Raw genomic sequence first — 24,309 nt, 5'->3', positions numbered from 1 at the left:
TGGAGAGAAGGCAGGTACGGGATACTGAGTTGGATGATCAGCCATGATCATATTGAATGGCGGTGCAGGGCCGAATGGCCTACTCCTGCACCTAATTTCTATGTTTCTATGATTGTTTTATTCATCAAACAGTATCATGTGAGTGAGGACAAGTGCAGGATCTGGAATTTCAGTGGTCATTTTCTAGACATCATTTGTTTTTTGTTTTTTAATGTACACATCATTTTGGAGCGCAATGTGAAATAATAGATATGGCCACTCAAGAAAATATATTGCTTCTTCCATAGGACAAAAGTATATATTCTACAATTGACTAGTAGTCCAAACAGTGCATAATGGCACAGGAAGTTAGAATGAGGTTTCCTTCTACTCATTTCTTACATGCTGTGTCAGTATTTGTCAGATGTAATTAAGAAAGGCATGGTGCAAAAGAAAACCACTTCCTCAAATGAAAAAGGTCACGCTTTGTCATGCACCCATAAGTCGTAGATTCAGAATAGCACGATAAAGCTTATCTTCTCACTATGATATCACCTCCCACCCCCCACCTCAATAGCAGAATGTTGTAGAAAAATATCTAAAGAAAGATGAATATAATTGGAATACCTTTGTTTTAATACTGAAATATTATTCAGCAAAATGCTGGGTGCATAGCAAATAAAATGGGAATTATTTTAAAAAAGGGATGACATGTGAGTGTGACTACTGTGTCAGAGTTAAGCTAATATTAGCCTTTCAAGATGAGAACTGAATAATTGCTGGAAATTCTTTTGAAATCAACAATCAGTATTTCACCATGTATTATTAACTGGAACTGTCACTGCAACTCAGTGAGTTTGTCGTTCTGCTATTAATTCACAGTTCAAGTGCCAATGCAGAGAATTAATCATGCAATAAAACCATTTCACCGAAAGTAATCTTTTTGCAAAAGTTATTCCCCAACTAAAATAGTGATACTATCTTGTGCCTGTGGAATATGAGCATGTGAATTTGGAAAACGGACAAGCTATTTGCCCCATGAAGCTTCTTGGGGCAGCACAGTTGGGCAGTCGTAGAGCTGCTGGCTTACTACGCCAGACTCAGGTTGAATCCTGACTACGAGAGCTCTTTGCATGGAGTTTGCACGATCTTCCTGTGACCGCATGGTTTTTGTCCAGATACTCTGGTTTCCTCCCACTTTCTGAAGATACGCAGATTAATGGGCTTCCTTAAGTTGTCCAAAGAATGTAGGATAGAACTAGTGTATGGGGTGATTGTTGGCTGGCGTAGACTCAGTGGGCTGAAGGGCCTGTTTTATTTGTTGTTTAACATGCTTTATTTCTAAACTAAACTACCACTTAATGAAATCATGGCTGCACTGAATATTAGTTAAACTTCTGCATTCTAGTTCACCTGCCGGGATCCTAAACTTCTTTGCCAATCAGCTGGATGTTGCGAAATACAGTTTAACTGGTGAGCATGTGTGAGAAAATAAGTTGCAGTCAATACAATTAAGGGGAGATCAGGCTGATGGAGTCCCTTTACTGGGAACTTGCATCGACCCAATAGGATGAACGGCCTCATTCTGAGGTAAAAAATAGTTATCTATCTATCTCTGTCTTCAAAATATTCAAAGACTGAACGCAAAAGTAGATGGGTTGACTTGTCGGTTTGCAGATGACACCGAGATCGGTGGGGTAGCATGCCGTAAAAATGGCTGTGAAATGATACAGCAGGATATAGATTAGTTGCAGATATGGATGGAAAAATGGCAGATAGAGGTTCTGAAGAGAGTGCAGATTTACTGGAATGCTACCTAAATGAGAGAGGTATTAGGTACAAGGAGAGATTGGACAAACTTGGATAGTTTCATCTGGAGTGTCAAGCTGAGGGTAGATCTGATAGACGTATGTAAAATTATGAAACACAGATGAGGTAGATTGGAAATAATGAGAATAACATTTTGTGCAAGATAAAGTCCAGTAAAGTTCATCAAAGATAGTCCACAGGTCTCCAATGAGGTAGATAGTAGCTCAGGACAGCTCTGTGGTTGTGGGCAGGATGGTTCAGTTGCCTGATAACAATTGGGAAGGTCTGTTTCTGTACTGTATATCTAAAGTGTAAAGAGATACAGTGTGGAAACAGGCTGTTTGGTCCACGCTGACCAGCGATCACTTGTACACTAGTTCTATCCTACACACTAGGAACCCAGCACCCAGAGCAAACCTATGTGGTCACAGGGAGAATGGACAAACTTTGTACATGCAACACCTGTGGTCGGGATTGAACCTGGTTCTCTGATGCTGTAAGGCAGCAACTCTATTGCTACACCGTTGTGCCGCTGAGTAATATTGATTCAGAGTATAAGAGGAAGATTGAAAATCGAAGTGAATAATGCACAATAACAATCTTGCTCAACGTCAGAGCTGATTGGTGACTGGTGAGTGGTAAGCAAAGACCCACAAATCTTTCCTCATCGATGTGACCGTGGTGGAAAGAGTAAATGGCTTAAACTTCATGGGCGTGCACATCTCTGATGATATGGCCTGGGCCCAGGACATTGCTACATTCAAAATGAAAGTTCATCAATGCCTCCACTTCCTTACAACATTGAGGAGATTTGGTATGTCATTGAATAGAATGTTAAACTTCGACATGTGTATGGTATTGAGCACACTGACTGATTGCATCAGTCACTGGTTCAGCAACTCGAATACCCAAGTGTGAAGCGAGTGGTATATTGTGCCTGGTCCATTACAGGTATGACCACCCTACATCGAAGGGATCTATGGAAGCTTACTGCCTCAAAAAGGCTCCAATAACACCAAAGACCCCCACCACCCTGGCCATGCTCTCATTTTGCCTCTATTGTGGGGAAGAAGGTATAGTCATTTGAAAACTGTGACAACCAGGTTCAAGATAGCTACTTCCCAACAACCATCAGGTTCTTGAACATGACACAACGCTAACTTTAGCAATTGTGAAACTCAATTGACCATGTCCTTCTTTATTCTATGGGCTATGGTTTATGCACTATTATGCTTACCTAGTTTTATGGTTATTAATTTATTGAATTTTCTGATTACATTATAGGGCGGCACAGTGGTGCAGCAGTAGCGTTGCTGCCCTACAGCACCAGACACGAGTTCAATCTTAACTACAGTTAGACAATAGACAATAGGTGCACGAGTAGGCCATTCGGCCCTTCGAGCCAGCACCGCAATTCAATGTGTTCATGGCTGATCATCCCCAATCAGTACTCCGTTCCTGCCTTCTCCCCATATCCCCTGACTCTGCTATCTTTAAGAGCCCTATCTAGCTCTATCTTGAAAGTATCCAGAGAACCGGCCTCCACCGCCCTCTGAGGCTGAGAATTCCACAACTCGCATCTCTGTGAGAAATAGTGTTTCCTTGTCTCTGTTCTAAATGGCTTACCCCTTATTCTTAAACTGTGGCCCCTGATTCTGGACTCCCCCAACATCAGGAACATGTTTCCTGCCTCTAGCCTTAACAAACCCGTAACAATCTTGTATGTTTCAATAAGATATCCTCTCATCCTTCTAAACTCCAGAGTGTACAAGCCCAGCCGTTCCATTCTCTCAGCATATGTCAGTCCCGCCATCCCGGGAATTAACCTTGTAAACCTACGCTGCACTCCCTCAATAGCAAGAATGTCCTTCCTCAAATTAGGGGACGAAAACTGCACACAACACTCCAGGAGTGGTCTCACTGGGGCCTTGTACAACTGCAGAAGGACCTCTTTGTTCCTATACTCAACTCCTATTGTTATAAAGGACAACATGCCATTCGCTTTCTTCACTGCCTGTTGTATCTGCATGCTTAGTTTCATAGACTGATGAACAAGGACTCCCAGATCTCGTTGTACTTCCCCTTTTCCCAACTTTATGCCATTTGGATAGTAATCTGTCTTCCTGTTTTTGATACCAAAGTGGATAACTTCACATTTATCTTCACCTGCCATGCATCTGCCCACTCCCCCAACCTGTCCACAAGTCACCCTGCATTCTCATAGCATCCTCCTCATAGTTCACACTGCCACCCTCTTTGTGTCATCTGCAAATTTGCTAATATTACTTTGAATCCCTTCATCCAAATCATTGATGTATATTGTAAATAGCTGTGGTCCCAGCACCGAGCCTTGCGGTACCCCACTAGTCACTGCCTGCCATTCTGAAAGGGACCCTTTAATCCATACTCTTTTGTTTCATGTCTGCCAACCAATTTTCTATCCATGTCAGCATTCCACCCCCAATACCATGTGCCCTAATTTTACCCACTAATCTCCTATGTGGGACCTTATCAAATGCTTTCTGAAAGTCCAAGTACATTACATCCACTGGCTCTCCCTTATCCATTTTCCTAGTTACATCCTCTAAAAATTCCAGAAGATTAGTCAAGCATGATTTCCCCTTCGTAAATCCATGTTGACTCGGACTGATCATGTTACTGCATTCCAAATGTGCGGCTATTTCATCTTTTATAATTGACCTGCATCTTCCCCACCACCGATGTCAGGCTAACTGGTCTATAATTCCATGTTTTCTCTCTCCCGCTTTCTTAAAAAGTGGGATAACATTAACTACTCTCCAATCCACAGGAACTGATCCTGAGTCTATAGAACATTTGAAAATTATCACCAAATTATCACCACGATTTCTAGAGCCACTTCTTTAAGTACCCTAGGATGCAGACCATCAGACCCTGGAGATTTATCAGCCTTCAGTCCCATCAGTCTACCCAACACCATTTCCTGCCTAATGTGGATTTCCTTCAGTTCCTCCGTCACCCCACATCCTCTGGCCACTACTATATCAGGAGGATTGTTTGTGTCCTCCGTAGTGAAGACGAATCCAAAGTACCTGTTCAACACCTCTGCCATTTCCTGTTCCCCATAATAAATTCACCTTTTTCCGTCTTCAAGGGTTCAACTTTGGTCTTAACTATTTTTTTCCTCTTCACATAACCATTTAATAACAATTACAGCACGGAAACAGGCCATCTCGGCCCTACAAGTCCGTGCCGACCAACTTTTTTCCCTTAGTCCCACCTGCCTGCACTCATACCATAACCCTCCATTCCCTTCTCATCCATATGCCTATCCAATTTATTTTTAAATTATACCAACGAACCTGCCTCCACCACTTCCACTGGAAGCTCATTCCACATCGCTACCACTCTCTGAGTAAAGAAGTTCCCCCTCATGTTACCCCTAAACTTCTGTCCCTTAATTCTGAAGTCATATCCTCTTGTTTGAATCTTCCCTATTCTCAAAGGGAAAAGCTGATCCACATCAACTCTGTCTATCCCTCTCATCATTTTAAAGACCTCTATCAAGTCCCCCCTTAACTTTCTGCGCTCCACAGAATAAAGACCTAAAGAGGCTTTTACTATCCTCCTGGCTAGCTTACCTTTGTACTTCATCTTTTCTCTCCGTATTGTCTTTTTAGTTATCTTCTGTTGCGCTTTAAACATTACCCAATCCTCTTGTTTCCCACTCATCTTTGCTACATGGTACTTCTCTTTTATTTTTATACTGTCCCTGACGTCCCTTGTCAGCCATGGTCGTCCCGTTCTCCCCTTGGAATCTTTCTTCCTCCTAGGAATGAACTGATCCGGCAACAACATCGACGTGTACACTGACGTGGTGACGTCATACGTCCGCCACTGTGAAGAACTGTGCGTCCCCTACAAAATTGTCACAATACCCAGTAATGGTAAACCCTGGTTCAACAAGGATATACAACTTCTTCGAAAAAAGAAGAATGCAGCCTACACAAATGGAAACTGATCAGCACAAAACAGCAAAATATGAACTCAGGTCTGCAATACGGGAGGCAAAGTCAGCTTATTCAAAGAAATTGGAACAACAATTCAAAACTCATAATTCAAGAGAAGTCTGGAAAAATCTACAGAAGATGACGAACTACAAAAAACGTTCTGTTCCCATCCCTGGTGAGGATCCGGATTTACCGGAAAAACTGAACACTTTTTATGCACACTTTGATCATGCCACCCCGCTATCTATGCCTCCCCCTCCACCAATCTCAGCAGCATTCACCATCTCTGAGGAGGAAGTTAGAGCGGCCTTTAAAAATCTTAATAAAAGAAAAGCGGCAGGGCCAGACGACCTCAGCCCTGCTGCTCTCAACTACTGTGCAGCTCAGCTGGCTCCTGTGTTCACCTCCATCTTTAACACCTCCCTCAGCCAATGTAGAGTCCCGCAGTGTTTCAAATCATCCATCATCATCCCTGTGCCCAAGTCCTCCAAGGTGAGCTGTCTGAATGATTTTAGACCTGTTGCACTAACATCGGTTGCCATGAAGGCCTTTGAGCACATAGTCCTCACCCATCTGAAAACACACACTGCCCCCATCATGGACCCTTTCCAATTTGCATACAGCGCCAACCGTCTGTTGAGGATGCTATTAACTTAGCTCTTCACTATTCCCTACATCATCTGGAATCACCGAACACTTATGTACGCATCCTGTTTATGGACTTTAGCTCGGCCTCTAACACCATACACCCAATTAAACTCTATAATAAACTGTTGGACATGAGCATTTACCCAGCCATGTGCCATTGGATCCTGCACTTTTTGACAAACAGACAGCAAAGAGTCAAAGTGGGTGAAAAACTCTCCAGCTCTCTGACTCGCAACACAGGAGCCTCCCACCTCAGCTCTTCTCACCTATACACCAACAACCTCATATCCCAATGCAGCTCAGTCAAAATTTTCAAATATGCAGATGACACAACAATAATTGGCCTCATCTCGGACAACAACGAATCACAATACCATCAAACAGTCGACAGCGCAGGGAAATGGTGTGCAGATAACAACCTCCAGCTTAATACATCAAAAACCTTGGAAATCACCATAGACTTCAGACGCAAACAAAACCCCAAACTCCTGGTCCATGTCAACTCCCATCCCATAACCTCCACGAACTCATTCAAGTTTCTGGGCACCTATATCTGCAATAATCTAAAATGGCACATCAACGCAGACCACATCATTAAGAAAGGACAACAACGCCTATACTTCCTCAGACAGCTCAAAAAGTTCAGAGTCCACAAACACCTCCTGGTCCATTTCTATCAATCCATTATCGAAAGCATCATCACCTCCTCAATCACAATCTGGTACGGAAACACTGACAGTCACTCACTACACAGATTACAGCGTATTGTCTCCAAGGCCTCCAGGACCATCTACTCCCTCCTCCCCTCAATCCATTCCATTTACCTCCAACGTACCTCAAAACGGGCAATAAAGATCATCTCGGACCCCTCCCATCCAGCAAAGCACCTTTTCCAGTCTCTCCCTTCAGGGAGGCGCCTCAGGTCACTTGCCACAAAATCCACCCGTTTTAAAAACAGCTTCTTCCCCTCAGCAATAAGAACACTCAATTCCCTCCAATAACAGACAACACTAAGGACTCTTGATGTATATAGTGTCTTGTCTATGGTCTTTGTCTGTTCTTTTGCACTGTTCTATTGGTGAGATTTGTGATTTGGTATGGATGCACTTTATTATTATGATCTGTGTTGTTATATGTGTTAATGTGACTAAAGCAGTGTACCATCATGTACCAAACCCAAATACCACCAACCATGGTTGCATGGCAAATAAAGATTCTATTCTATTCTATTCTATTCTATCCTGCACCTTCTGTATTATTCCTAGAAATGCTTGCCATTGTTGTTCCACTGTCATCCCTGCTAGGGTATCTTTCCAGTCAACTTTGGCCAGCTCTTCCCTCATGGCCCCAGTTGCTGTCTGTATGAAGTTTGTGCATTCTCCATGTGACCATGTGGGTTTTCTCCGGGTATTCTGGTTTTCTCCCACATTCCGAAAACATGCAGGTTTGTGGGTTATTTGGCTTCTATAAGTTGCTCCTAGCATGTAGGATGTGGAACTGGGATAATATAGAACTACCATTTGGGTGATCATTGATCGGCATGGACTCAGTGGATCAAAGCGGCTGTTTCCATGCTGTATCTCTGAACTATTTTTGTGGATTGCATATCTAGACCTTTTAATTTGCTGCAAGCTAGACTTTGTTCGGTCATTGATACAAATGATAATTAAACTCTCATAACTTGACTGGATTAGAGCTTAAAAAACACAAAGTACATTGGCGTAGCAGTAGAGTTACTGCCTTAAGGGCCTGTCCCACTTGGTCGTCATTTACACAACAGGCCGGTAGTGACTGACGTGCGACGGTGGGGTGCGTCATCATGCGTCCGCACAGCCGTCTGGAGCACGTGACGTCATTTGAAGATGGACACAAAATGTAGGAGTAACTCAGCAGGACCGGCAGCATCTCTGGAGGGAAGGAATGGATGATGTTTCGGGTCGAGACTTCTCCAGTCTGAAGAAGGGTCTTGACCCGAAACGTCACCTATTGCTTCTCTGCAGAGATGCTGCCGGTCCCGCTGTGTCTATCTCCAATCGTCTTGGCCCCGCTCTGGGAGTAGGAGTGGGGGCGGATCCGGATCTGCAACGGCCATGAGCCCCAGGCTGAGCACGGCGATCGTTTGCCTGCTTCTGCTTCTATTGAGACGCTGGAGGTGAGACGTTGCGCCGCACCAGGGTCTTGGGCCTGTCCCACTTTGGCCGTTAGTTACGCAACAGGCCGGTGGCCCGCGAAGATTTTGTGCAGGACAAAATCCACACTCCTCCATGCGCCCATCCCGCGCTACCCACACGGTAGCAGGTATCGTAAATGGCGCGCGAATGACGGACATGTGGGACAGGCCCTTTACAGCGCCAAAAACCCAGGTTCAATCCTGACTACGTGTGCTTGTCTGTACGAAGTTAATACATTTTCCCCGTGACCTGTGTGGGTTTTCTCAGAGATCTTCGGTTTCCTCCCATACTCCAAAGACATACAGATTTGTTTCTTAATTGGCTTGGTGTAAATGTAAAATTGTCCTTTTGAGTGGGTGACAAAAGTGATCAATGAGGGTAGGGTGGTGGATGTTGCCTACATGAATACTTGTAAGGCATTTAATAAAGTCCCCCAAGATAGGCTCATCCAAAAAGTTAAGATGCACGGGATTAACAGTGACTTGGATGTACAGATTCATAACTGGTTTACTGATAGAAGACGGTGGTTGTGGTTAATGTGCGTTATTCAGGCTGGATGTCTGTGACCAGTAAAGTTCTGTAGGGATTTGTGCTGGGACTTCTATTGTTTGTGATATCTATATTCACCAAGATTGGTTGAGTTGCCACTGTGCCACGAGCAAAGCATACAGCAGGATAAAGATATACTACAAAAATGGGTAGAGAAATGGCAGATGTATAGTGGAATCTTGGGGTCCAAGTCCATAAAGTGGCAAAACAAGTCGTTGTAATGCTAAGGAAAATGTGTGGTACATTGGTCGGCGCATTAGTCAGAAATGTGAGGAAATCCATGGAGTTCAAGAGATTGAAGGGTGACCTTCTTGAGGTATATCAAACCAAGAGGGGCATAAATAGTGTGAATTCACATAATCTTTGTCATAAAATAGGGAATCAAGAACAAGAGGGCATCGGATTAAAGTGAGCAATTTTGGGCACAATTTCTGAGGATGTACTGGCTCTGGAGAAGGTCCAGCAGAGGTTTACAAGAATTATCCCAGGAATGAGTGAGTGTTTTATTGTACTGGGTCTGTACCCGCTGGAGTTTAGAAGGATAAGGGGGGGACCTCATTGACAATAGACAATAGGTGCAGGAGGCCATTCAGCCCTTTGAGCCAGCACCGCCATTCAATGTGATCATGGTTGATCATCCCCTAACTTACCGAATAGTGAAAGGCATGGATAGAATGGATGTGGAGAGGATGTTTCCACTTGTGAGAGTGTCTAGGACTAGAGGTCACAGCCTCAGAATTAAAGGACGTTTATTTGAAGAGGAATTTCTTTAGTCAGAGGGTAGTGAATCTGTGGAATTCTTTGCCACAGAAAGCAATGGATATTTTTAAGGTAGCGATAGATAGATTCTTAATTAGTACGGGTGTCAGGGTTTATGGGGAGAAGGCAGGAGAAAGGGGTTAGGAAGGAGATAGATCAGCCATGATTGAATGGTGGAGTACACTTGTTGGGGTGAATGGCCTAATTCTACTCCCATTACTTATGACCTTAGGACAGGGGGAAGATATAATAGAAACCTGAGGGGCAACATTTTCACTGAACATGGACATGTTGGGCCAAAATAAAATAAAATAAAAATATTTAAAGTACCCTTTAGGTTATCAAACTATTATCTTAGACACCTGCCACCATTCCTTTTCACTTAAATCAGAAAATACCCTTCAAACTTAATGCAGAATTCTTCAGCGGATAAAACAGCATTAAGCAAATTTTCCTCACCCATTCTGAATGGTATGTGAACTTAAGTTTCTGGACCAGCCTTATACAGTGTCAAACCACAAGCAGCAATGTTGTGATTTACCTTTTCGCATATGTATGTGAAGAATTGAAAAAGCTGACATCATTGTGCAGGAACTGAAGAGACTGACAACCACACAAAATCTGCAGCTTTGCTTTTCTGCTGATAACCTGGTTACCCATAGTGGCTTGCAAATGATTGAGAATGAATCGTGCCTTCTGGTATTCGTCTGGTTTAAATTATATTTGCAAAGAGCAAAACCTAGGAGGCGACCCAAGGGCATTGGAACAAGAGGCCCTGATATGTTCGTTGATTAAAAAAGATATCAAACCAGGATAGGCCCCTCACAGAGAATGTTGTAACGCAGAGGGATTTTGGAGCATGTACATAGTCCCATGAAAGTGGCATCACATGTAGAAAACATGGTAATTAAGGCTTTTGTTACAGTGGCCTTCATCTATTCTATTGCGTATAGAAGTTGGGACACTGTTACAGTTATCAACAACATTGGCCAGGCCAAATGTGGAGTAATGTGGTCAATTTTGGTCACCCTGCTATAGGAAGATGTCATTAAGCTGTATATAGTGCAGAGAAGTTTTATGAGGCTGTGCCAGGGTTCGAGAGCCTCGAGCTATATGGAAATGTTGGGCAGGGCTTTATTCATTGGAGCGCAGGAGGCTGAGGGGTGATCTTATAGATGTGTACAACATCATGAGGGGGAATAGATAGGCTGAATGTACAAAGTATTTTACACAGAGTAAGGAAATCAAGAACCAATGGATATAGCTTGAAGCTGAGATAGGCAAGATTTGATAGGAACCTAAGGGGCAAAATTTTTACTCAAAGGGTGGTGGAGTTTCCAGAGAAAGTAGTTGAGGCAGGTACTACAACAGCATTTAAAAGACACTTGGACAGCTATGTGGGTAGGTAAGGTTCAGAGGGATATGGGCCAAACAAGCAAATAGGACTAGCTTAGATGGAGCATCTTGGTGGGCATTAATGAGTTGAGCCATAGGGTTTATTTACATCTATATGACCAACACTATATTGGAACATGAGGAGTGGATGAAATCTTTGGATTCCAAGTCCAGAAGTACATAGGAAGCATTCCTTGCCTCGACCTTCGCAGGTTAATTAGTCCAATATTGGCAATTTCTCTAAGAAGTGCTACATGGCCACCTGGATGTCTGGCCTCTGAATCAGACTGATTTCTAGGAAAGGAATCTGGTTTTAACACTCTGCATATTGTGAAGTTTTGTCTTCATAGAATATGGGCAAACACAAACCTCTTTGCATTCTGATTGAATCTCCAGTTCCTTCAAATCCTCATCAATGCATTGTCAGGAGTTGTGCTATTATTTCAAAATGCAAGAACTGAAATGGCAGAGGAGCTGAACCTCTTCTTTGCTCGCTTTGAAGTGGAGCCACCCGAGACAGCCACATCACACCACATAGTCCACAGCAGCCTAACCCTCAAAATAGAGGAGCATGAGGTGAGGCGCACGCTGTGGGCCATCAATCCAAGGAAGGCTACTGGACCCAACGGCGTCTCTGGACGCGTGCTGAAGGACTGCGCAGACCCGCTGGCTGGAGTCTGTACGAGGATTTACAACCAGTCTCTGGCCCAGTCCACTGTTCCACCCTGTCTGAAGTCCGCAACCATAGTCCCCTTGCCCATAAAAACCCACATCTCCAGCCTCAACGACTACCAGCCAGTCGCACTCACACCAGTGGTGATGAAGTGTTTTGAAAAACTGGTCCGGGGTCATATCACATCACTCCTGCCCCGAAGCTTTGACCCCCACCAGTTTGCGTACAGAGCAAATAGATCTACAGAGGACGCAGTAGCCACAGCTCTCCATGCTGCACTGTCTCACCTGGAGCAGTGGGGGAGCTACGTGCGGATGCTCTTTGTGGACTACAGCTCTGCTTTTGATACCATCTTTCCCACAAACTGGTGGACAAACTGGGGGACTTGGGACTTCCACACTCCACCTGCATGTGGATAAATAGCTTCCCGTCGGGTCGCAGCCAGAGAATTGGAGTGGGCCATCACACATCCACGGCCCTCAGCCTCAGTACCGGCTCTCCACAGGGCTGCATGCTGAGCCCCCTGCTCTACACCATCTATACACATTACTGCACCCCCGCCCACCACAGCAACACCATTGTCAAATTTGCGGATGGCACTACGGTGGTGGGACTCATCTCCGGGGGCGGACGGGTACGGACTACCGGGATGAGTCGGAGCAGCTGACAGTGTGGTGTGGAGAAAATAACCTGCTCCTCAACACCTTAAAGACAAAGGAAATAATAATAAACTTCAGGAAGAATAAAACGGACATGGTACCATTAATTATCAGAGGGGACTGTGTGGAGAGGGTGGCGGATTTCCGCTTGCTGGGAATCCATATTGAGGAGGACCTGACGTGGAGCGTGAACAACTCTGCGCTGCTGAAAAAGGTCCAGCAGAGACTGCACTTCCTGAGGGTGCTCAGGAAGAATAACATCACTCGGAGACTGCTGCTGTCCTTTTATCGGTGCTCCATTGAGAGCATACTAACATACTGTGTATGCGTGTGGTACACCAGCTGCACAGCGGCTCAGAGGAAAGCGCTCCAGAGGGCCATTGACAACGCCCAGAGGATTGTCGGCTGCCCTCTCCTTACCTTGGAGGACTTACATAGTTCCCGCTGCATCAAAAAATCCCAGAGTATTATAAAGGACATTTCCCACCCCGGACACCCCGTTTGAACTGTTGCCGTCAGGCAGATGGTACAGATCTACAAGGACAAGGACAAACAGACTTAAAAACAATTTTTACCCCACTGCTATAAAAGCACTAAATGTAGCCGCCAAGGAACGCGGGGGCGATACATACTAAGGGACTGTGGTACACTGTGAAATCGACAGAAGGATGTAGGGCTGGGTGTTTATGCGTGCTATTTTCATGATATTTATTTTAGTTGTTTATCTTTTTTAAATATTTTACCTTGTATGTATCGTTAGCTTTTAGAAATGTTTGAATTTTGCACTGACTGGCTGACATTTTTAAATTTTGTTTTACATGGTTCATGTTACAATGACAATAAAGAAACTATTCTTTTCGACTCTTTAAAAACAGAAAAATTGTATTATTAATAAGATGTGTGCAGTCCATTTGCTTACTGCTTATCCTTAGTAAACAAATCTCATCATGCCTAGAGTTGAGATGAATAAATAAAGCTTGGTCTCATGGAGGAGACAATTAATCTCCCAAGTATCCTTATTCCAAAGTGAGATGAAACAAATGTGGAAATTAAAATAAATGTATTATTTTCCTTGCTGAAAAACAATATAAAAATAGATTACTGACCAAACATTGCTTTCTGTTACATGATATTAAAATTGTGCACTTGTAATAACATTCAAGATATTTTAAACTACAGTATAACAACATTACAGCATCTATTCCTTCAATGTTAATATTTCAAAATACATTTGATGGCAAATTTTCTAACATAAATGTGCTGAATTTACTATTAAAGTATACAATATCACATGTGAAATTAAGGAAAGGTTACTATCTTTTTTCTCCTTAACTAAATTACCCTTGTTTTAATTAACTGCCTCATTTTAAATGAATCACAATACCATGCAAAAAAATGGAAATAAAACGTTGAATGGCAGTGGGTCATTAGGTGTGAAGTTTTACCCATTGAGAATTCTAGTTAGAAACATAGAAAATGGGTGCAGGATGAGGCGATTCGGCCCTTCGAGCCAGCACTGTCATTCATTGTGATCATGGCTGATCGTCCCCAATCAATAACCTGTGCCTGCCTTCTCCCCATATTCCTTGATTCCACTAGCCCCTACAGCTCTATCTAAGTCTCTCTTAAATCCATCCAGTGATTTGGCCTCCATTGCTCTCTGTGGCAGGGAATTCCACAAATTCACACCTCTCTGGGTGAAAAAGTTTGTTCTCACCTTAAATGGCCTCCCCTTTATTCTAAGACCCCTGGTTCTGGACTTGCCCAACATAGTTCTGGTCTGCAATCATTTCCCAGAAATATTCAGCTTAATTTTAACTTTATTGGCAATGGTTGCAGTTTATTGGCAATGGTTGCAGTTTATTGGCAATGGTTGCATAAATGTTGCAGAGGGAATGTTATTGGGTGGAGTATAAATCTTGATGTTCTCCAGTTATTTCATTTATGCTGCCAATGCTCTGAATCTACTCGGGGCAAAGAGATAAATTGAACTATAAACACTAATAACCTCACCATTATCGAAGTGTCGCAACCTAACTGCTTTGGTTTTGGAAGTCAGTGCATTTTCATTGTGAATACTATTAACATTTTTATACATATTTATTTCTAAGTGCATTACACTGAAGCAAAACTTCCAAAACTTTATGAGAGAGAATTTCATACCTTTAGGTGCCATCTATAAAGTCTGAATCAACATTGCTTAAATAACAAGGTGAGCTTGAGGCTGATGTTTTATTTAGCAGTTATTCGCCAGTGATGTTACATCAATGGGAATAATTATGTTAAAATATCCCGATTTACTTTATCAAATTGATGAAGTTCCCTTTGGTTTGCAAATCAAAATAGACTAAATTGCCTGGCTGGATAGGCTAGACTGCACATGTTTATGAGTCATAGTTTGGATATCGTAGCAATAAGCTATGATAAATTGAAAGAAAATTAATGCAGCAATCAACACTCTCTGCCGCAACGGAGAGTAGACCATTTATCTGTTTTCTGCAATTCAGTATCATGGGCAATGTCTTAATTCAGTGACACTCTCCCACAGTAATGCCATGTTCAAAATTCTCCACCTTGAATCTATTCAATAACTGAAACTTCATAATCCTCTTTACATATAAGTTTGTAAAAATCGTGATTCTCTAGGCAAAAATAAAAATAAAATCTCTTGCTGACAGATCAAAGTCTTACTTTGAGACACTAATCCCACATTCTTCATGCCTCTGTCAGTGGTAACATTGACTCCATATCTATCCTTTCAAATTGTTTATAACATTTTGTATGCTTTGGTGAGGTTACCCACATTCTTCTTCCCTCACATGTTTTTGTTTTGGACAATTTTACTTCATTGCCCTGAAAAACTTTAATCTTGGTTAAATATTGTACATAGTAAGGTCACTGGAATTTACCCAGCACACCTTTTTTTCATTTAACTTTTGCAATGAGTCCATGCTGATAAACTATTATATTTGTGTTTAGGAACAGAAGGAAATCAGCTTGTGGAAAATAGTACAATATGAAAATAGTGACAAATTTGTATACATATTTAAATTTAAACCACAAAATCTAGGCATTTTTTTAAATGCAGTGAAAACATTGAAGGAACGAGTCAGTTTCTATCAAGGTTAATGTGATTGAGTTTTCTCTTATTCTTCACCTTTGCCCTATCACTTCCCACAGATCACATGTTCACCCACTCTCATTTAGAAGAACATAAATCAATAATGTGGTTTGTGTTCCCAACAAACTTTGTTTTGTAGAGCATTAAACTATTAAAAACAACAGCGAGAGAAAGGAGGTTAGGGGCTAGAGAGTTTCAGATTCACAATAACAAACTTATTTTTCTAGAGAATTTCCAAAAAGTGCTTCTATTTTTTTATTTTTTACTACAAGCTAAAAATACTAAAGGCTGTAAACATATTTAAATCGCAGTGAAACTGGTAGCCTGTGCTCTTATGAAACGATGGTATCTCATTACTATTGGTTAGTCACCAATTAAAATTGCATTATAACTAATTAGCACATGTAATAAAATTGGTGTTCCCTAATTCATCAATCGTGTTATACCTAATTCACGTAATGGAAACCAAAGTTATGGCAGAACTACCTGTATTGATATCAGCAAACATTTTAACTGTGGTGTAAGATCACAGCATAAGATCAGTGACAACTGAGTCAGATGCCCTTCCAGCACACACTGCTCAGATCTATTTTTTTATGCTTGTTATTCTTCAACCATTGCCCTGTAGTTCAGGCTCAACACGCTGTTCAAGCAATCTGTTAAAAGTCCATGTTTAGGATTGCTCACAGTTTTAAATGAGATCATATCCCTTCATATTTCTTCTTTAATTGGATTGCATCTCTTTTTTTTAAAATTTCTGTTCAATGGATGAATGCTTGAATTCCGTGGTGTTATGGATTCTGTGAAGCCCCAAGTCGCAGAATCAGCAACAACAGTGGTTTTGAAGCAATCATTACCCCAATATCAATCAGATTGAAGAGACACATCAGAATGATAGGAAATCTGGCAAGAAAAATCTACTTCAGCAAAATACACACTGCAAGATTAACTCAGCCAACATCTGTGGAGGGAAATGGATAGGCAATGTATCACATGGGATTCTTCAGACTCGTGTGTGTCCAAAACAAAATTCTGCTTCTGCATGTAAAGTTCATTCTGCAACGGTGCCTGAAAACAAAGTTTTTTTTCATGGTGACCGTGTCTTTTTTATAAAATCAAGACTCAGTAATCCAGTAATTCTTGACAATGACATCTAATGAGGAGGCATTAGACTGTTCCAATGATTGAATTTAAAGACTTAACAGCAACATTTGATTTGTATTTGTTTTCTGTAATGGAAACAGGATTTCAACAAAACGTATTTTGCACTTTGAAAGGTTGTTCTGATGCTTCTCTGCAAGTTTAGTTTTTGTTGCTGTTGCTTCCACTTGTTCCTGTAGCAGTGCAAGGATCTTCATCAAATTTGTCATTTTCAATTTGCATCATTGAGCGTTTCCTTTTGGTTGACATACGATTGCTTGACACAGATGATTTTCTACTGAGAGAAATTGTGAGCCTTCGTCTAAAATTCTCCCCTGAGAAGAAGTACAAGAGTGGATCAAAGCAGGTGTTTGCAGCAGCCAGACAAAGTGTGACTACCACTGACTTCTGCATGTAAATAATGTCGTCACAGCTGTGCATTTTCTGATTCAGGGAATGCAAATGTATTGAGCGCTGGACGTGATATGGCATGAAACTGATCAGAAAGGCAGCTAGCACAATTATAATTAAATGCACTGCTCTTCGACGTGATGTTTTCTTCTTATGAATGGCTGCTGTGCTTTTCATTAAGGTCCTTACGATAAATGCGTAACAAATAAGAATGATAAGGAAGGGTAGGATGAAGCCTAAAACTAGAGATATGTAATTCATTATCAAAAGGCTACTTAGGCGCCCTTTTCGGTCAGTAGTTGGAGGTTCAAAGCACTTTGTTTTGTTTCCATCAGTGTAAGAGCCTGACAACAGGAAAGGAGCACTTGTCAATGTCACAAAAACCCATATCACAATACAAACTATCTTGGCCTTCTTAACATTCACTATTTTCAGATTCTTAACAGGGAACACAATGGCCAGGAATCGGGTGAAACTCATGGCAGTCATGAAGTAAATGCTGCAGTACAGATTGACATAGAGAGCGTAAGAACTGATTCTGCACAAGAAGTCCCCAAAGATCCATTTGCCTTTGTAAGTGTAATAAATCACTCGCAAGGGTAAGGTGCATACACACATCAAATCTGACACCGCCAGGTTGAGCATGTAAATGTTGAAAGCTGTTCTTTGCTTAAAAGTCTTCACTAGCACATATACAGCAAAGGCATTTCCTGACAAACCCACCACAAAAATTATGGAGTATACTGAAGAATAGACTTGATTTCGAAAATCATCAATCATTGGGCAGCTGGACACATTGCTAGATTTGTTCCACATCATTTCAACCATTTTGCTGAATGTCCTCAGAACCTATGTGGTAAAGCACAAACGAAAGGCAATCAATACTTTGGAAATTAACATGCAAAACACTTATCTCTGAGGTTAATGAAACTTTCGAATGTGTACATTTTACTCAATACTAGCATAAATGTGTCACTATGTTTATGGCTCAGCCATAATTGCTTCCTGGAATTGATGATCCGACGCTTTCGTGAACTGCTGGAGTCTGTCAAAGGTATTCGGCAATGCTGCCATGTGGCCGATTCTAGGATTTTGATCCAGTAACAATGAAGGAATGTAAATATTTTTTCTAGTTAGGATGGCGTATGATTTTGGGAGCCTGGAGGTTCTGGTATTATCAAGTGCTTACTTACATATAGTCATAGCAATTAATGGAGTCATACAGGATGGGAACAGGCCATTCAGCCTACCCTGTCTAAGCCAACCAAGGTGGCATATTGGGCTCATCCCATTGGCCTGCATTTGGCCCACAACCCTCTAAAACCCTTTCTGTTCATATATCTGTTCAAATATATTTGTCATAATTGGCAGCTCATTTCAGATATAGACTACCCACTGAGAGAAAACATTGCCACTGACGTCCCTCTTAAACCTCTTCCTTCACACCATAAACTGATGGCTTCTGGTTTTCAAATCCTCTACCCTGGGGAAAAAGGTTGTGAGCATTCATTTTATCCATGTCCCTCATTACCTTGTACATCGCAATAGGTTTACTCCCCACGTCTCTGTACCCTTGTTTAGTGGCTGAACTGTGGCTTGTAGATGGTAAACATTGCAGAGACTGTGAAATGTTGGTGAAAATGGAGGAATTGAATGCTTATGATAAAAAACTGGGTGCCAATCAATTGGGTGCCTGATTTGTTCAGGATATTGTTTAACTTAGTGTTGTTGAACTGCAAACATTCAGGCAAATGGAAAACTGACAGAACACAGAACAGTTCAGCACAACAACAGACCTTCTGGCCCATAATGTTTGTGCCGAACATGATGCCAAGACAATCACTTATCTACCTGCACATAACCCACTCCCTGCAAATCCATATGCTGATCCAAAGGTCTTCTAAATGCCACTAATGTATATGCTTCATCCACCACCCCGGCAGCGTGTTCTAGGCACTGATCATATGGAGATGATTTGCCCCGCAAATCTCCTTTAAACTTTGCCACTCTCACTTTAAAACTATGCCCTCTAGCATTTGATTTTTCTATCCTGGGAGAAAGATACCAACTATCTACTGATTTATGCCTGTCATAATTTTATATACTTCTATTAGGTCTCACTTCAACCTCTGGCATTCCAGAGAAAACAATTCAAAACTGTCCAATATTTCCACATAGCTAATCTCTCTAAACCAGGTATCATTCTTCTAAAACCTCCTCTGCCCCCTTTCCAGAGTCTACACATCCTCCCTATAATGGGGCGACCAGAACTATACACAATAGGCCAAATACAGCTTAACCAATGTTTTATAAAGCTGCAGCATGACTTCCTGACCCTTACACTAAATGCCCCGGCCTTTGAAAGCAAGCATACTGCCTTCTTTACCACTCTACCTATGTGTTGTCACTTTCAGGGAGTTATGGACTTGGACGTCTAGATCCCTCTGTACATCATTGCTGTTAAGGGTCATCCCACCTATTTTCCCCCTTTTACCTTCCATAGTGTGACACCTCACATTTGCTTGGATTAAACTCCTTCTGCCATTTATGCGCCCATTTCTGTAGCTGATCTATATTTACAGTTAACCTTGACAGCCTTCCTCACAGTCCACCATCACAGCAATCTTGGTGTCATCTGCAGCCATATTAACCTATCAGTCAATGTTTTCGTCAAAGTCATTTATGTATATCACAAATAGAAACAGTCCCAGCACAGATTCCTGCAGAATGCCACTTGTCACAGATCTCCAGTCTGAATATTGTACTTTCATCACAAACATTCCGGAAGTGGCGGTGCAGTGAAACGGCTGCGTCTCGCCTGCAGTCTGTCTGTTTTTACTTTTTTGTGTTTTTTTTTTTGTCTTGTTCAGTTAAACTTTTGGTTATTAGGTTGTGTTATGTGTGGGGGTGGGGGTGAAACAGGGCTTTCTGTCTCTCCCTTCGGGGGAATGGAACTTTCTTGTCATTTCCCCCTTCTCTTCCCTGTCTGAGCTGAGGCCTAATGGCGGAGCTGGCGTCCTCCAACCTGCGACTGACCTCGAGGCTCCGGAGGCAGAGGGAGAAGAGGAGGGAAGAGACAGCAACCCTAAGACTTTTGCCTCCATCACAGTGAGGAGGTGCTTGGTGAACTCACTGTGGTGGATGTTAATTTGTGTTTATTGTGTGTTGTTTATTATTACATGTATGGCTGCAGGCAACGACATTTCGTTCAGACTGAAAGGTCTGAATGACAAATAAAGGATTCAATTCAATTCAAAACATTTGTCTTCTATCAATAAGGCAGTTCCGAATGCATACGGCCATGTCACTATAAACCCCAAGCATCAATGGGCACTTTTTTATTAATTCTTTGAACAATTTAGTCAAATTGGTCAGTCAGGATGTTTCCCAACAATAGCATGATTATCTTTGCATTCTTACATTGCCAACTATAGATGATTTATTTAGTTATTAAAGTATAAAACTACATATTTGGACTTATTTCACCAAAGCTCATGTCCTGTTGACACTGCACTCTCTGGCATTGCTCACTTGACGGCATGCAGCAAAGCAAGGGTAGTGGTGGAGGAGTATTATCCTGGTTTGGATCTGCGACCAGTGGTGATTTGCGACCAGTGGTGTTCTGCAGGGATCAATGCTGTGACCTCTGTAATTTAAGGCAAAAGACTTAGGTGAATATGTAGATGGGTTGATTATTAAGTTTATAGATGACCAAAAAAAATGATGGAGCTGCAGACAATGAGGAAGGCTGTCAAAGGATACAACAAGATATTACAGATGTCACAGAGAAATGGCAGATGGAGATTAATCTGGTCAAGTGATAGGTGTTGCACTTTGGGATGATGAAACTAAGGTAAAATTTTACACTTAAAGGCAGGGCAGGGCACTTAACAGCATTGACGTACAGGGAGATCTTGGTGTCCTAGTCTATAGCTACCAGAAAGTAACAATACAGGTAGATAGAGTGGTGAAGAAGACATATATTGTGTTTACCTTTGTTGGTCAGGATATCGAGTATAATTGTCTGGAAGTCTTGTTTCAGCTTTATAAAATGTTGCTCTGGCCACGTTAGGATCGATGTGTGTAATTCAGGTTGACCATTATAAGAAGGATATGAAGGCACTGGAGAGGGCACAGAAGATAGTATATATAGAGGTTGGATAAACTTGGATTTTTTCTCTGGAGCACTGGAGGCTGGGGGCAGACCTTATAGAGGTTTAGATTATTATGAAAGCCATTGATAGGATGGTTGGTCAAATCCTTTTTCCCAGGGTTGAATTGTTAAAAACTAGAGGTCAAAGCTTTAAAGTGAGTGGGAACGTTTAAAGAAAGTGCAGAGCATTTTTTTTTTACAGAGAGAGTTGTCCATGTCTGGATCGTACTGCCAGGAGTGGGGGGTGGGGTGGGGTTCAGATATGATAGTGGCATTTAAGAGGCTTTTAGATGGGCACATTAATATGCAGGGAATGGTGGGATATGCATCACATGCAGTCAGAAGGGATTAGTTTAATTTGACATTAGGCTTGGCTTAGACATTATGCGCCATAGGTAATGTTCCTGTGCTGTACTATTCTATATTTATAATTTATGCTCCACTTTCTATGTTCTGTGTATAAGCTGGTGTCTCTGGGCATGCATCACATTCTGACTGTATCAAACTATGTGATTGTAATAGATTGTTTAAGATAACATTTACCAGTAAACTGCATTTTATAAAGTACTTTCCAGCAGTCAGCTGAAAATTGACGATAATCGAACAAACTTTGATTTGTGGCCTTGCCGATGCAACTTTTTCTGGAAATGTAATTGTTGCAAGAATGGAAGAGAATCCTTGGTTAGGGATATTAGTATCCAGTGTCACAAAAGTGCCCAAATTTTTTTCAGAAAAACTTACAATAAGCTGGAGCCCTACACCTACACCAGGGTATTGAGAACCAGAGGACATAGGTTTAAGGTGAGAGGGCAAAGATATAATAAGTACCTGAGGGGCAACTTTTTTTTTTTTTTACACAAAGCGTGGTGGCTGTATGGAACAAGCTGCCGGAGGTGGTAGTTGAGGCAGGTACTATCGCAGCCGTTAGAAGATACATTTGGACGGGTACATGGATAGGACAGGTTTAGAGGGATATGGGCCAGACGCAGCAGGTGGGACTAGTGTAGATGGAGCATGTTGGTTCATGTTGGCAAGTTGGGCCAAAGTGCTTATTGCCACACTATACCACTGTGACTCTCTGAATCATTGATTTGTCTGGCATTCTGAAGTATACAGATATGGACTCAAAAGTACCTTGAATAGCAAGGATGATTCATTAATTGAAATTTAAACAAATTACGTGGCCAATATCACCTGAACTCCCACTATTTACAAACACCAATGCAAGCAGACTGCTAACCTACGAATTTATCAAATTTCTGAAACAGAAAGACCAATAAATCAAGTTCAAATTGACCTGTTCTGGTTGTAATTAGACATTCATATAATCATATTGTGTGTATACATCCACAGTTTCTACTGCACATCAACGTAGAACTAGCATTATATCTTAAGAAGATTTGTTAAGCATTTCCGCTGCACAGTACTGCATTGCTAGGTTATTGGATATCAGTATGGCACTAACCCAAGGCAATTTGCATGCAAATTAGATCATCAAATATCATTGAACAATTAGGGTAGTGTAAACTGCACTAAATAATGTACCATTTATGGATGACATAGTTGCAAGGTGATTGCGATCTGACAGTATCCAGTGATTAAACACTAATTTACTCCTGTAAATCTATAACAGCCTTTATAAATTATGTAGTCAAGACACACAATTGGAATTGTTTTAATGATAAATATACAAACGTATTGACTTAACCAAAGTATTTTCTCTATACCTTGTGTTTTTGCAACTGATAACTCACAGGTTCAAAATTGTAATCAAAATGTTAATTTCCTTCAACTTTAACTAAATATATTTATAGATACCATCTGTTAATGAATGTCATGCAGCTTAGATATTTTAAAAAAGAGACTCAAGTCATGAAACTCTTTCCCCCTTACAAACATGTGCTAAAATGGTGCTGCAACTTTATCACTGAAATGTAATTTTCAACCACAGATCTTATCTGATGCTAGAAAACACTGCATTACGTTCTTCATCGCTATCTGTAAATTGCTTGCCATTTCTGAAGAACTTTTAGCTGCGATACCTAGCAAGTGTTTCATGTGTTCAAAGTTCAGCTATTGAGGGGATATGATTACTTATTGAAATAGTACCAGCTTTCCAAGCACCTCGTCTCCTGGCCTAAAAGTTGGGAAGCTACATGCAGTTGCCCAGGGCTAGGAGGCTACTGCATTCTGAGATTAAGTGCTAATGGGAGAAATGGCAAAATAAATGCGAGACTCCATTGCTTATAGTATAAATGTGAAAACAAGTCGATAAACTAATTTATTTAGTCCTGATAAATGAAGTATCTGGACTGTACACCATGGCTGATGTATTACATACACCAATACACTTTCCCACCCTCGTACAGAAAATTATTCTTGAAACTGGAGGAGCACCCTTCAATTATTTGGAAAGACTATTCTTGTTAACCATGGCCTCAGTCCCATGGAGCCAGTACACTGTGAAGGGTTTAACATCATTGCAAGTGATAGCATGGACTACCTATCCATGGCCCTTATCTATATCCCTCATGCAGATTTGCAGGATGACATGATAAATTTCAGGTAAACAGACCTTCACTTTTGAAGGTCGAATGTAGTGGGAACTTATACAGTTAATGGAAAGACCCTTAACATACAGCGGTTAAAGTTCACAGCTTCTTGAAAGTGGCACGACAAATAGAGTGGTAAAGAAGGCCTGTGGTATGCTTGCCTTTATGGTTCGGGGCATGAGTATAAGAGTCAGGAAGTCTTGATGCAACTTTATTGGCCTTTGATGAGACCGCATTTGGAGTGTTGTGTACAAGTCTAGTTGCCTCTTTACAGGAAGGATGTGATGGCATTGGAGATGGT

At 41.6% G+C, this 24,309-nt stretch overlaps 1 protein-coding gene across 7 annotated transcripts in view; it reads right to left on the bottom strand.

The window, feature by feature from the left end:
* Positions 1-13,674: 13,674 nt before the first annotated feature.
* Positions 13,675-24,309, bottom strand: part of cysltr1 (cysteinyl leukotriene receptor 1) — a 33,604-nt gene continuing 22,969 nt past the window's right edge. For 6 of the 7 annotated variants that reach the window (XM_055643937.1, XM_055643939.1, XM_055643940.1 and 3 more), the window contains exon 2: positions 13,675-18,152. In XM_055643937.1, the coding sequence (XP_055499912.1) occupies positions 17,055-18,152 (1,098 nt within the window). In that variant the 3' untranslated portion in view covers positions 13,675-17,054. Of the gene's footprint in view, positions 18,153-21,296; positions 21,426-24,309 lie in introns of all 7 variants that reach the window. The other variant, XM_055643938.1, reaches the window with a different exon arrangement.

The sequence above is a fragment of the Leucoraja erinacea genome, chromosome 12, assembly GCF_028641065.1.
Source record: "Leucoraja erinacea ecotype New England chromosome 12, Leri_hhj_1, whole genome shotgun sequence".
Classification (NCBI taxonomy): Eukaryota; Metazoa; Chordata; class Chondrichthyes; order Rajiformes; family Rajidae; genus Leucoraja; species Leucoraja erinaceus.
The sequence above is the reverse complement of the archived record's forward strand: the minus strand, read 5'-3'. Positions and strand labels throughout refer to the sequence as shown.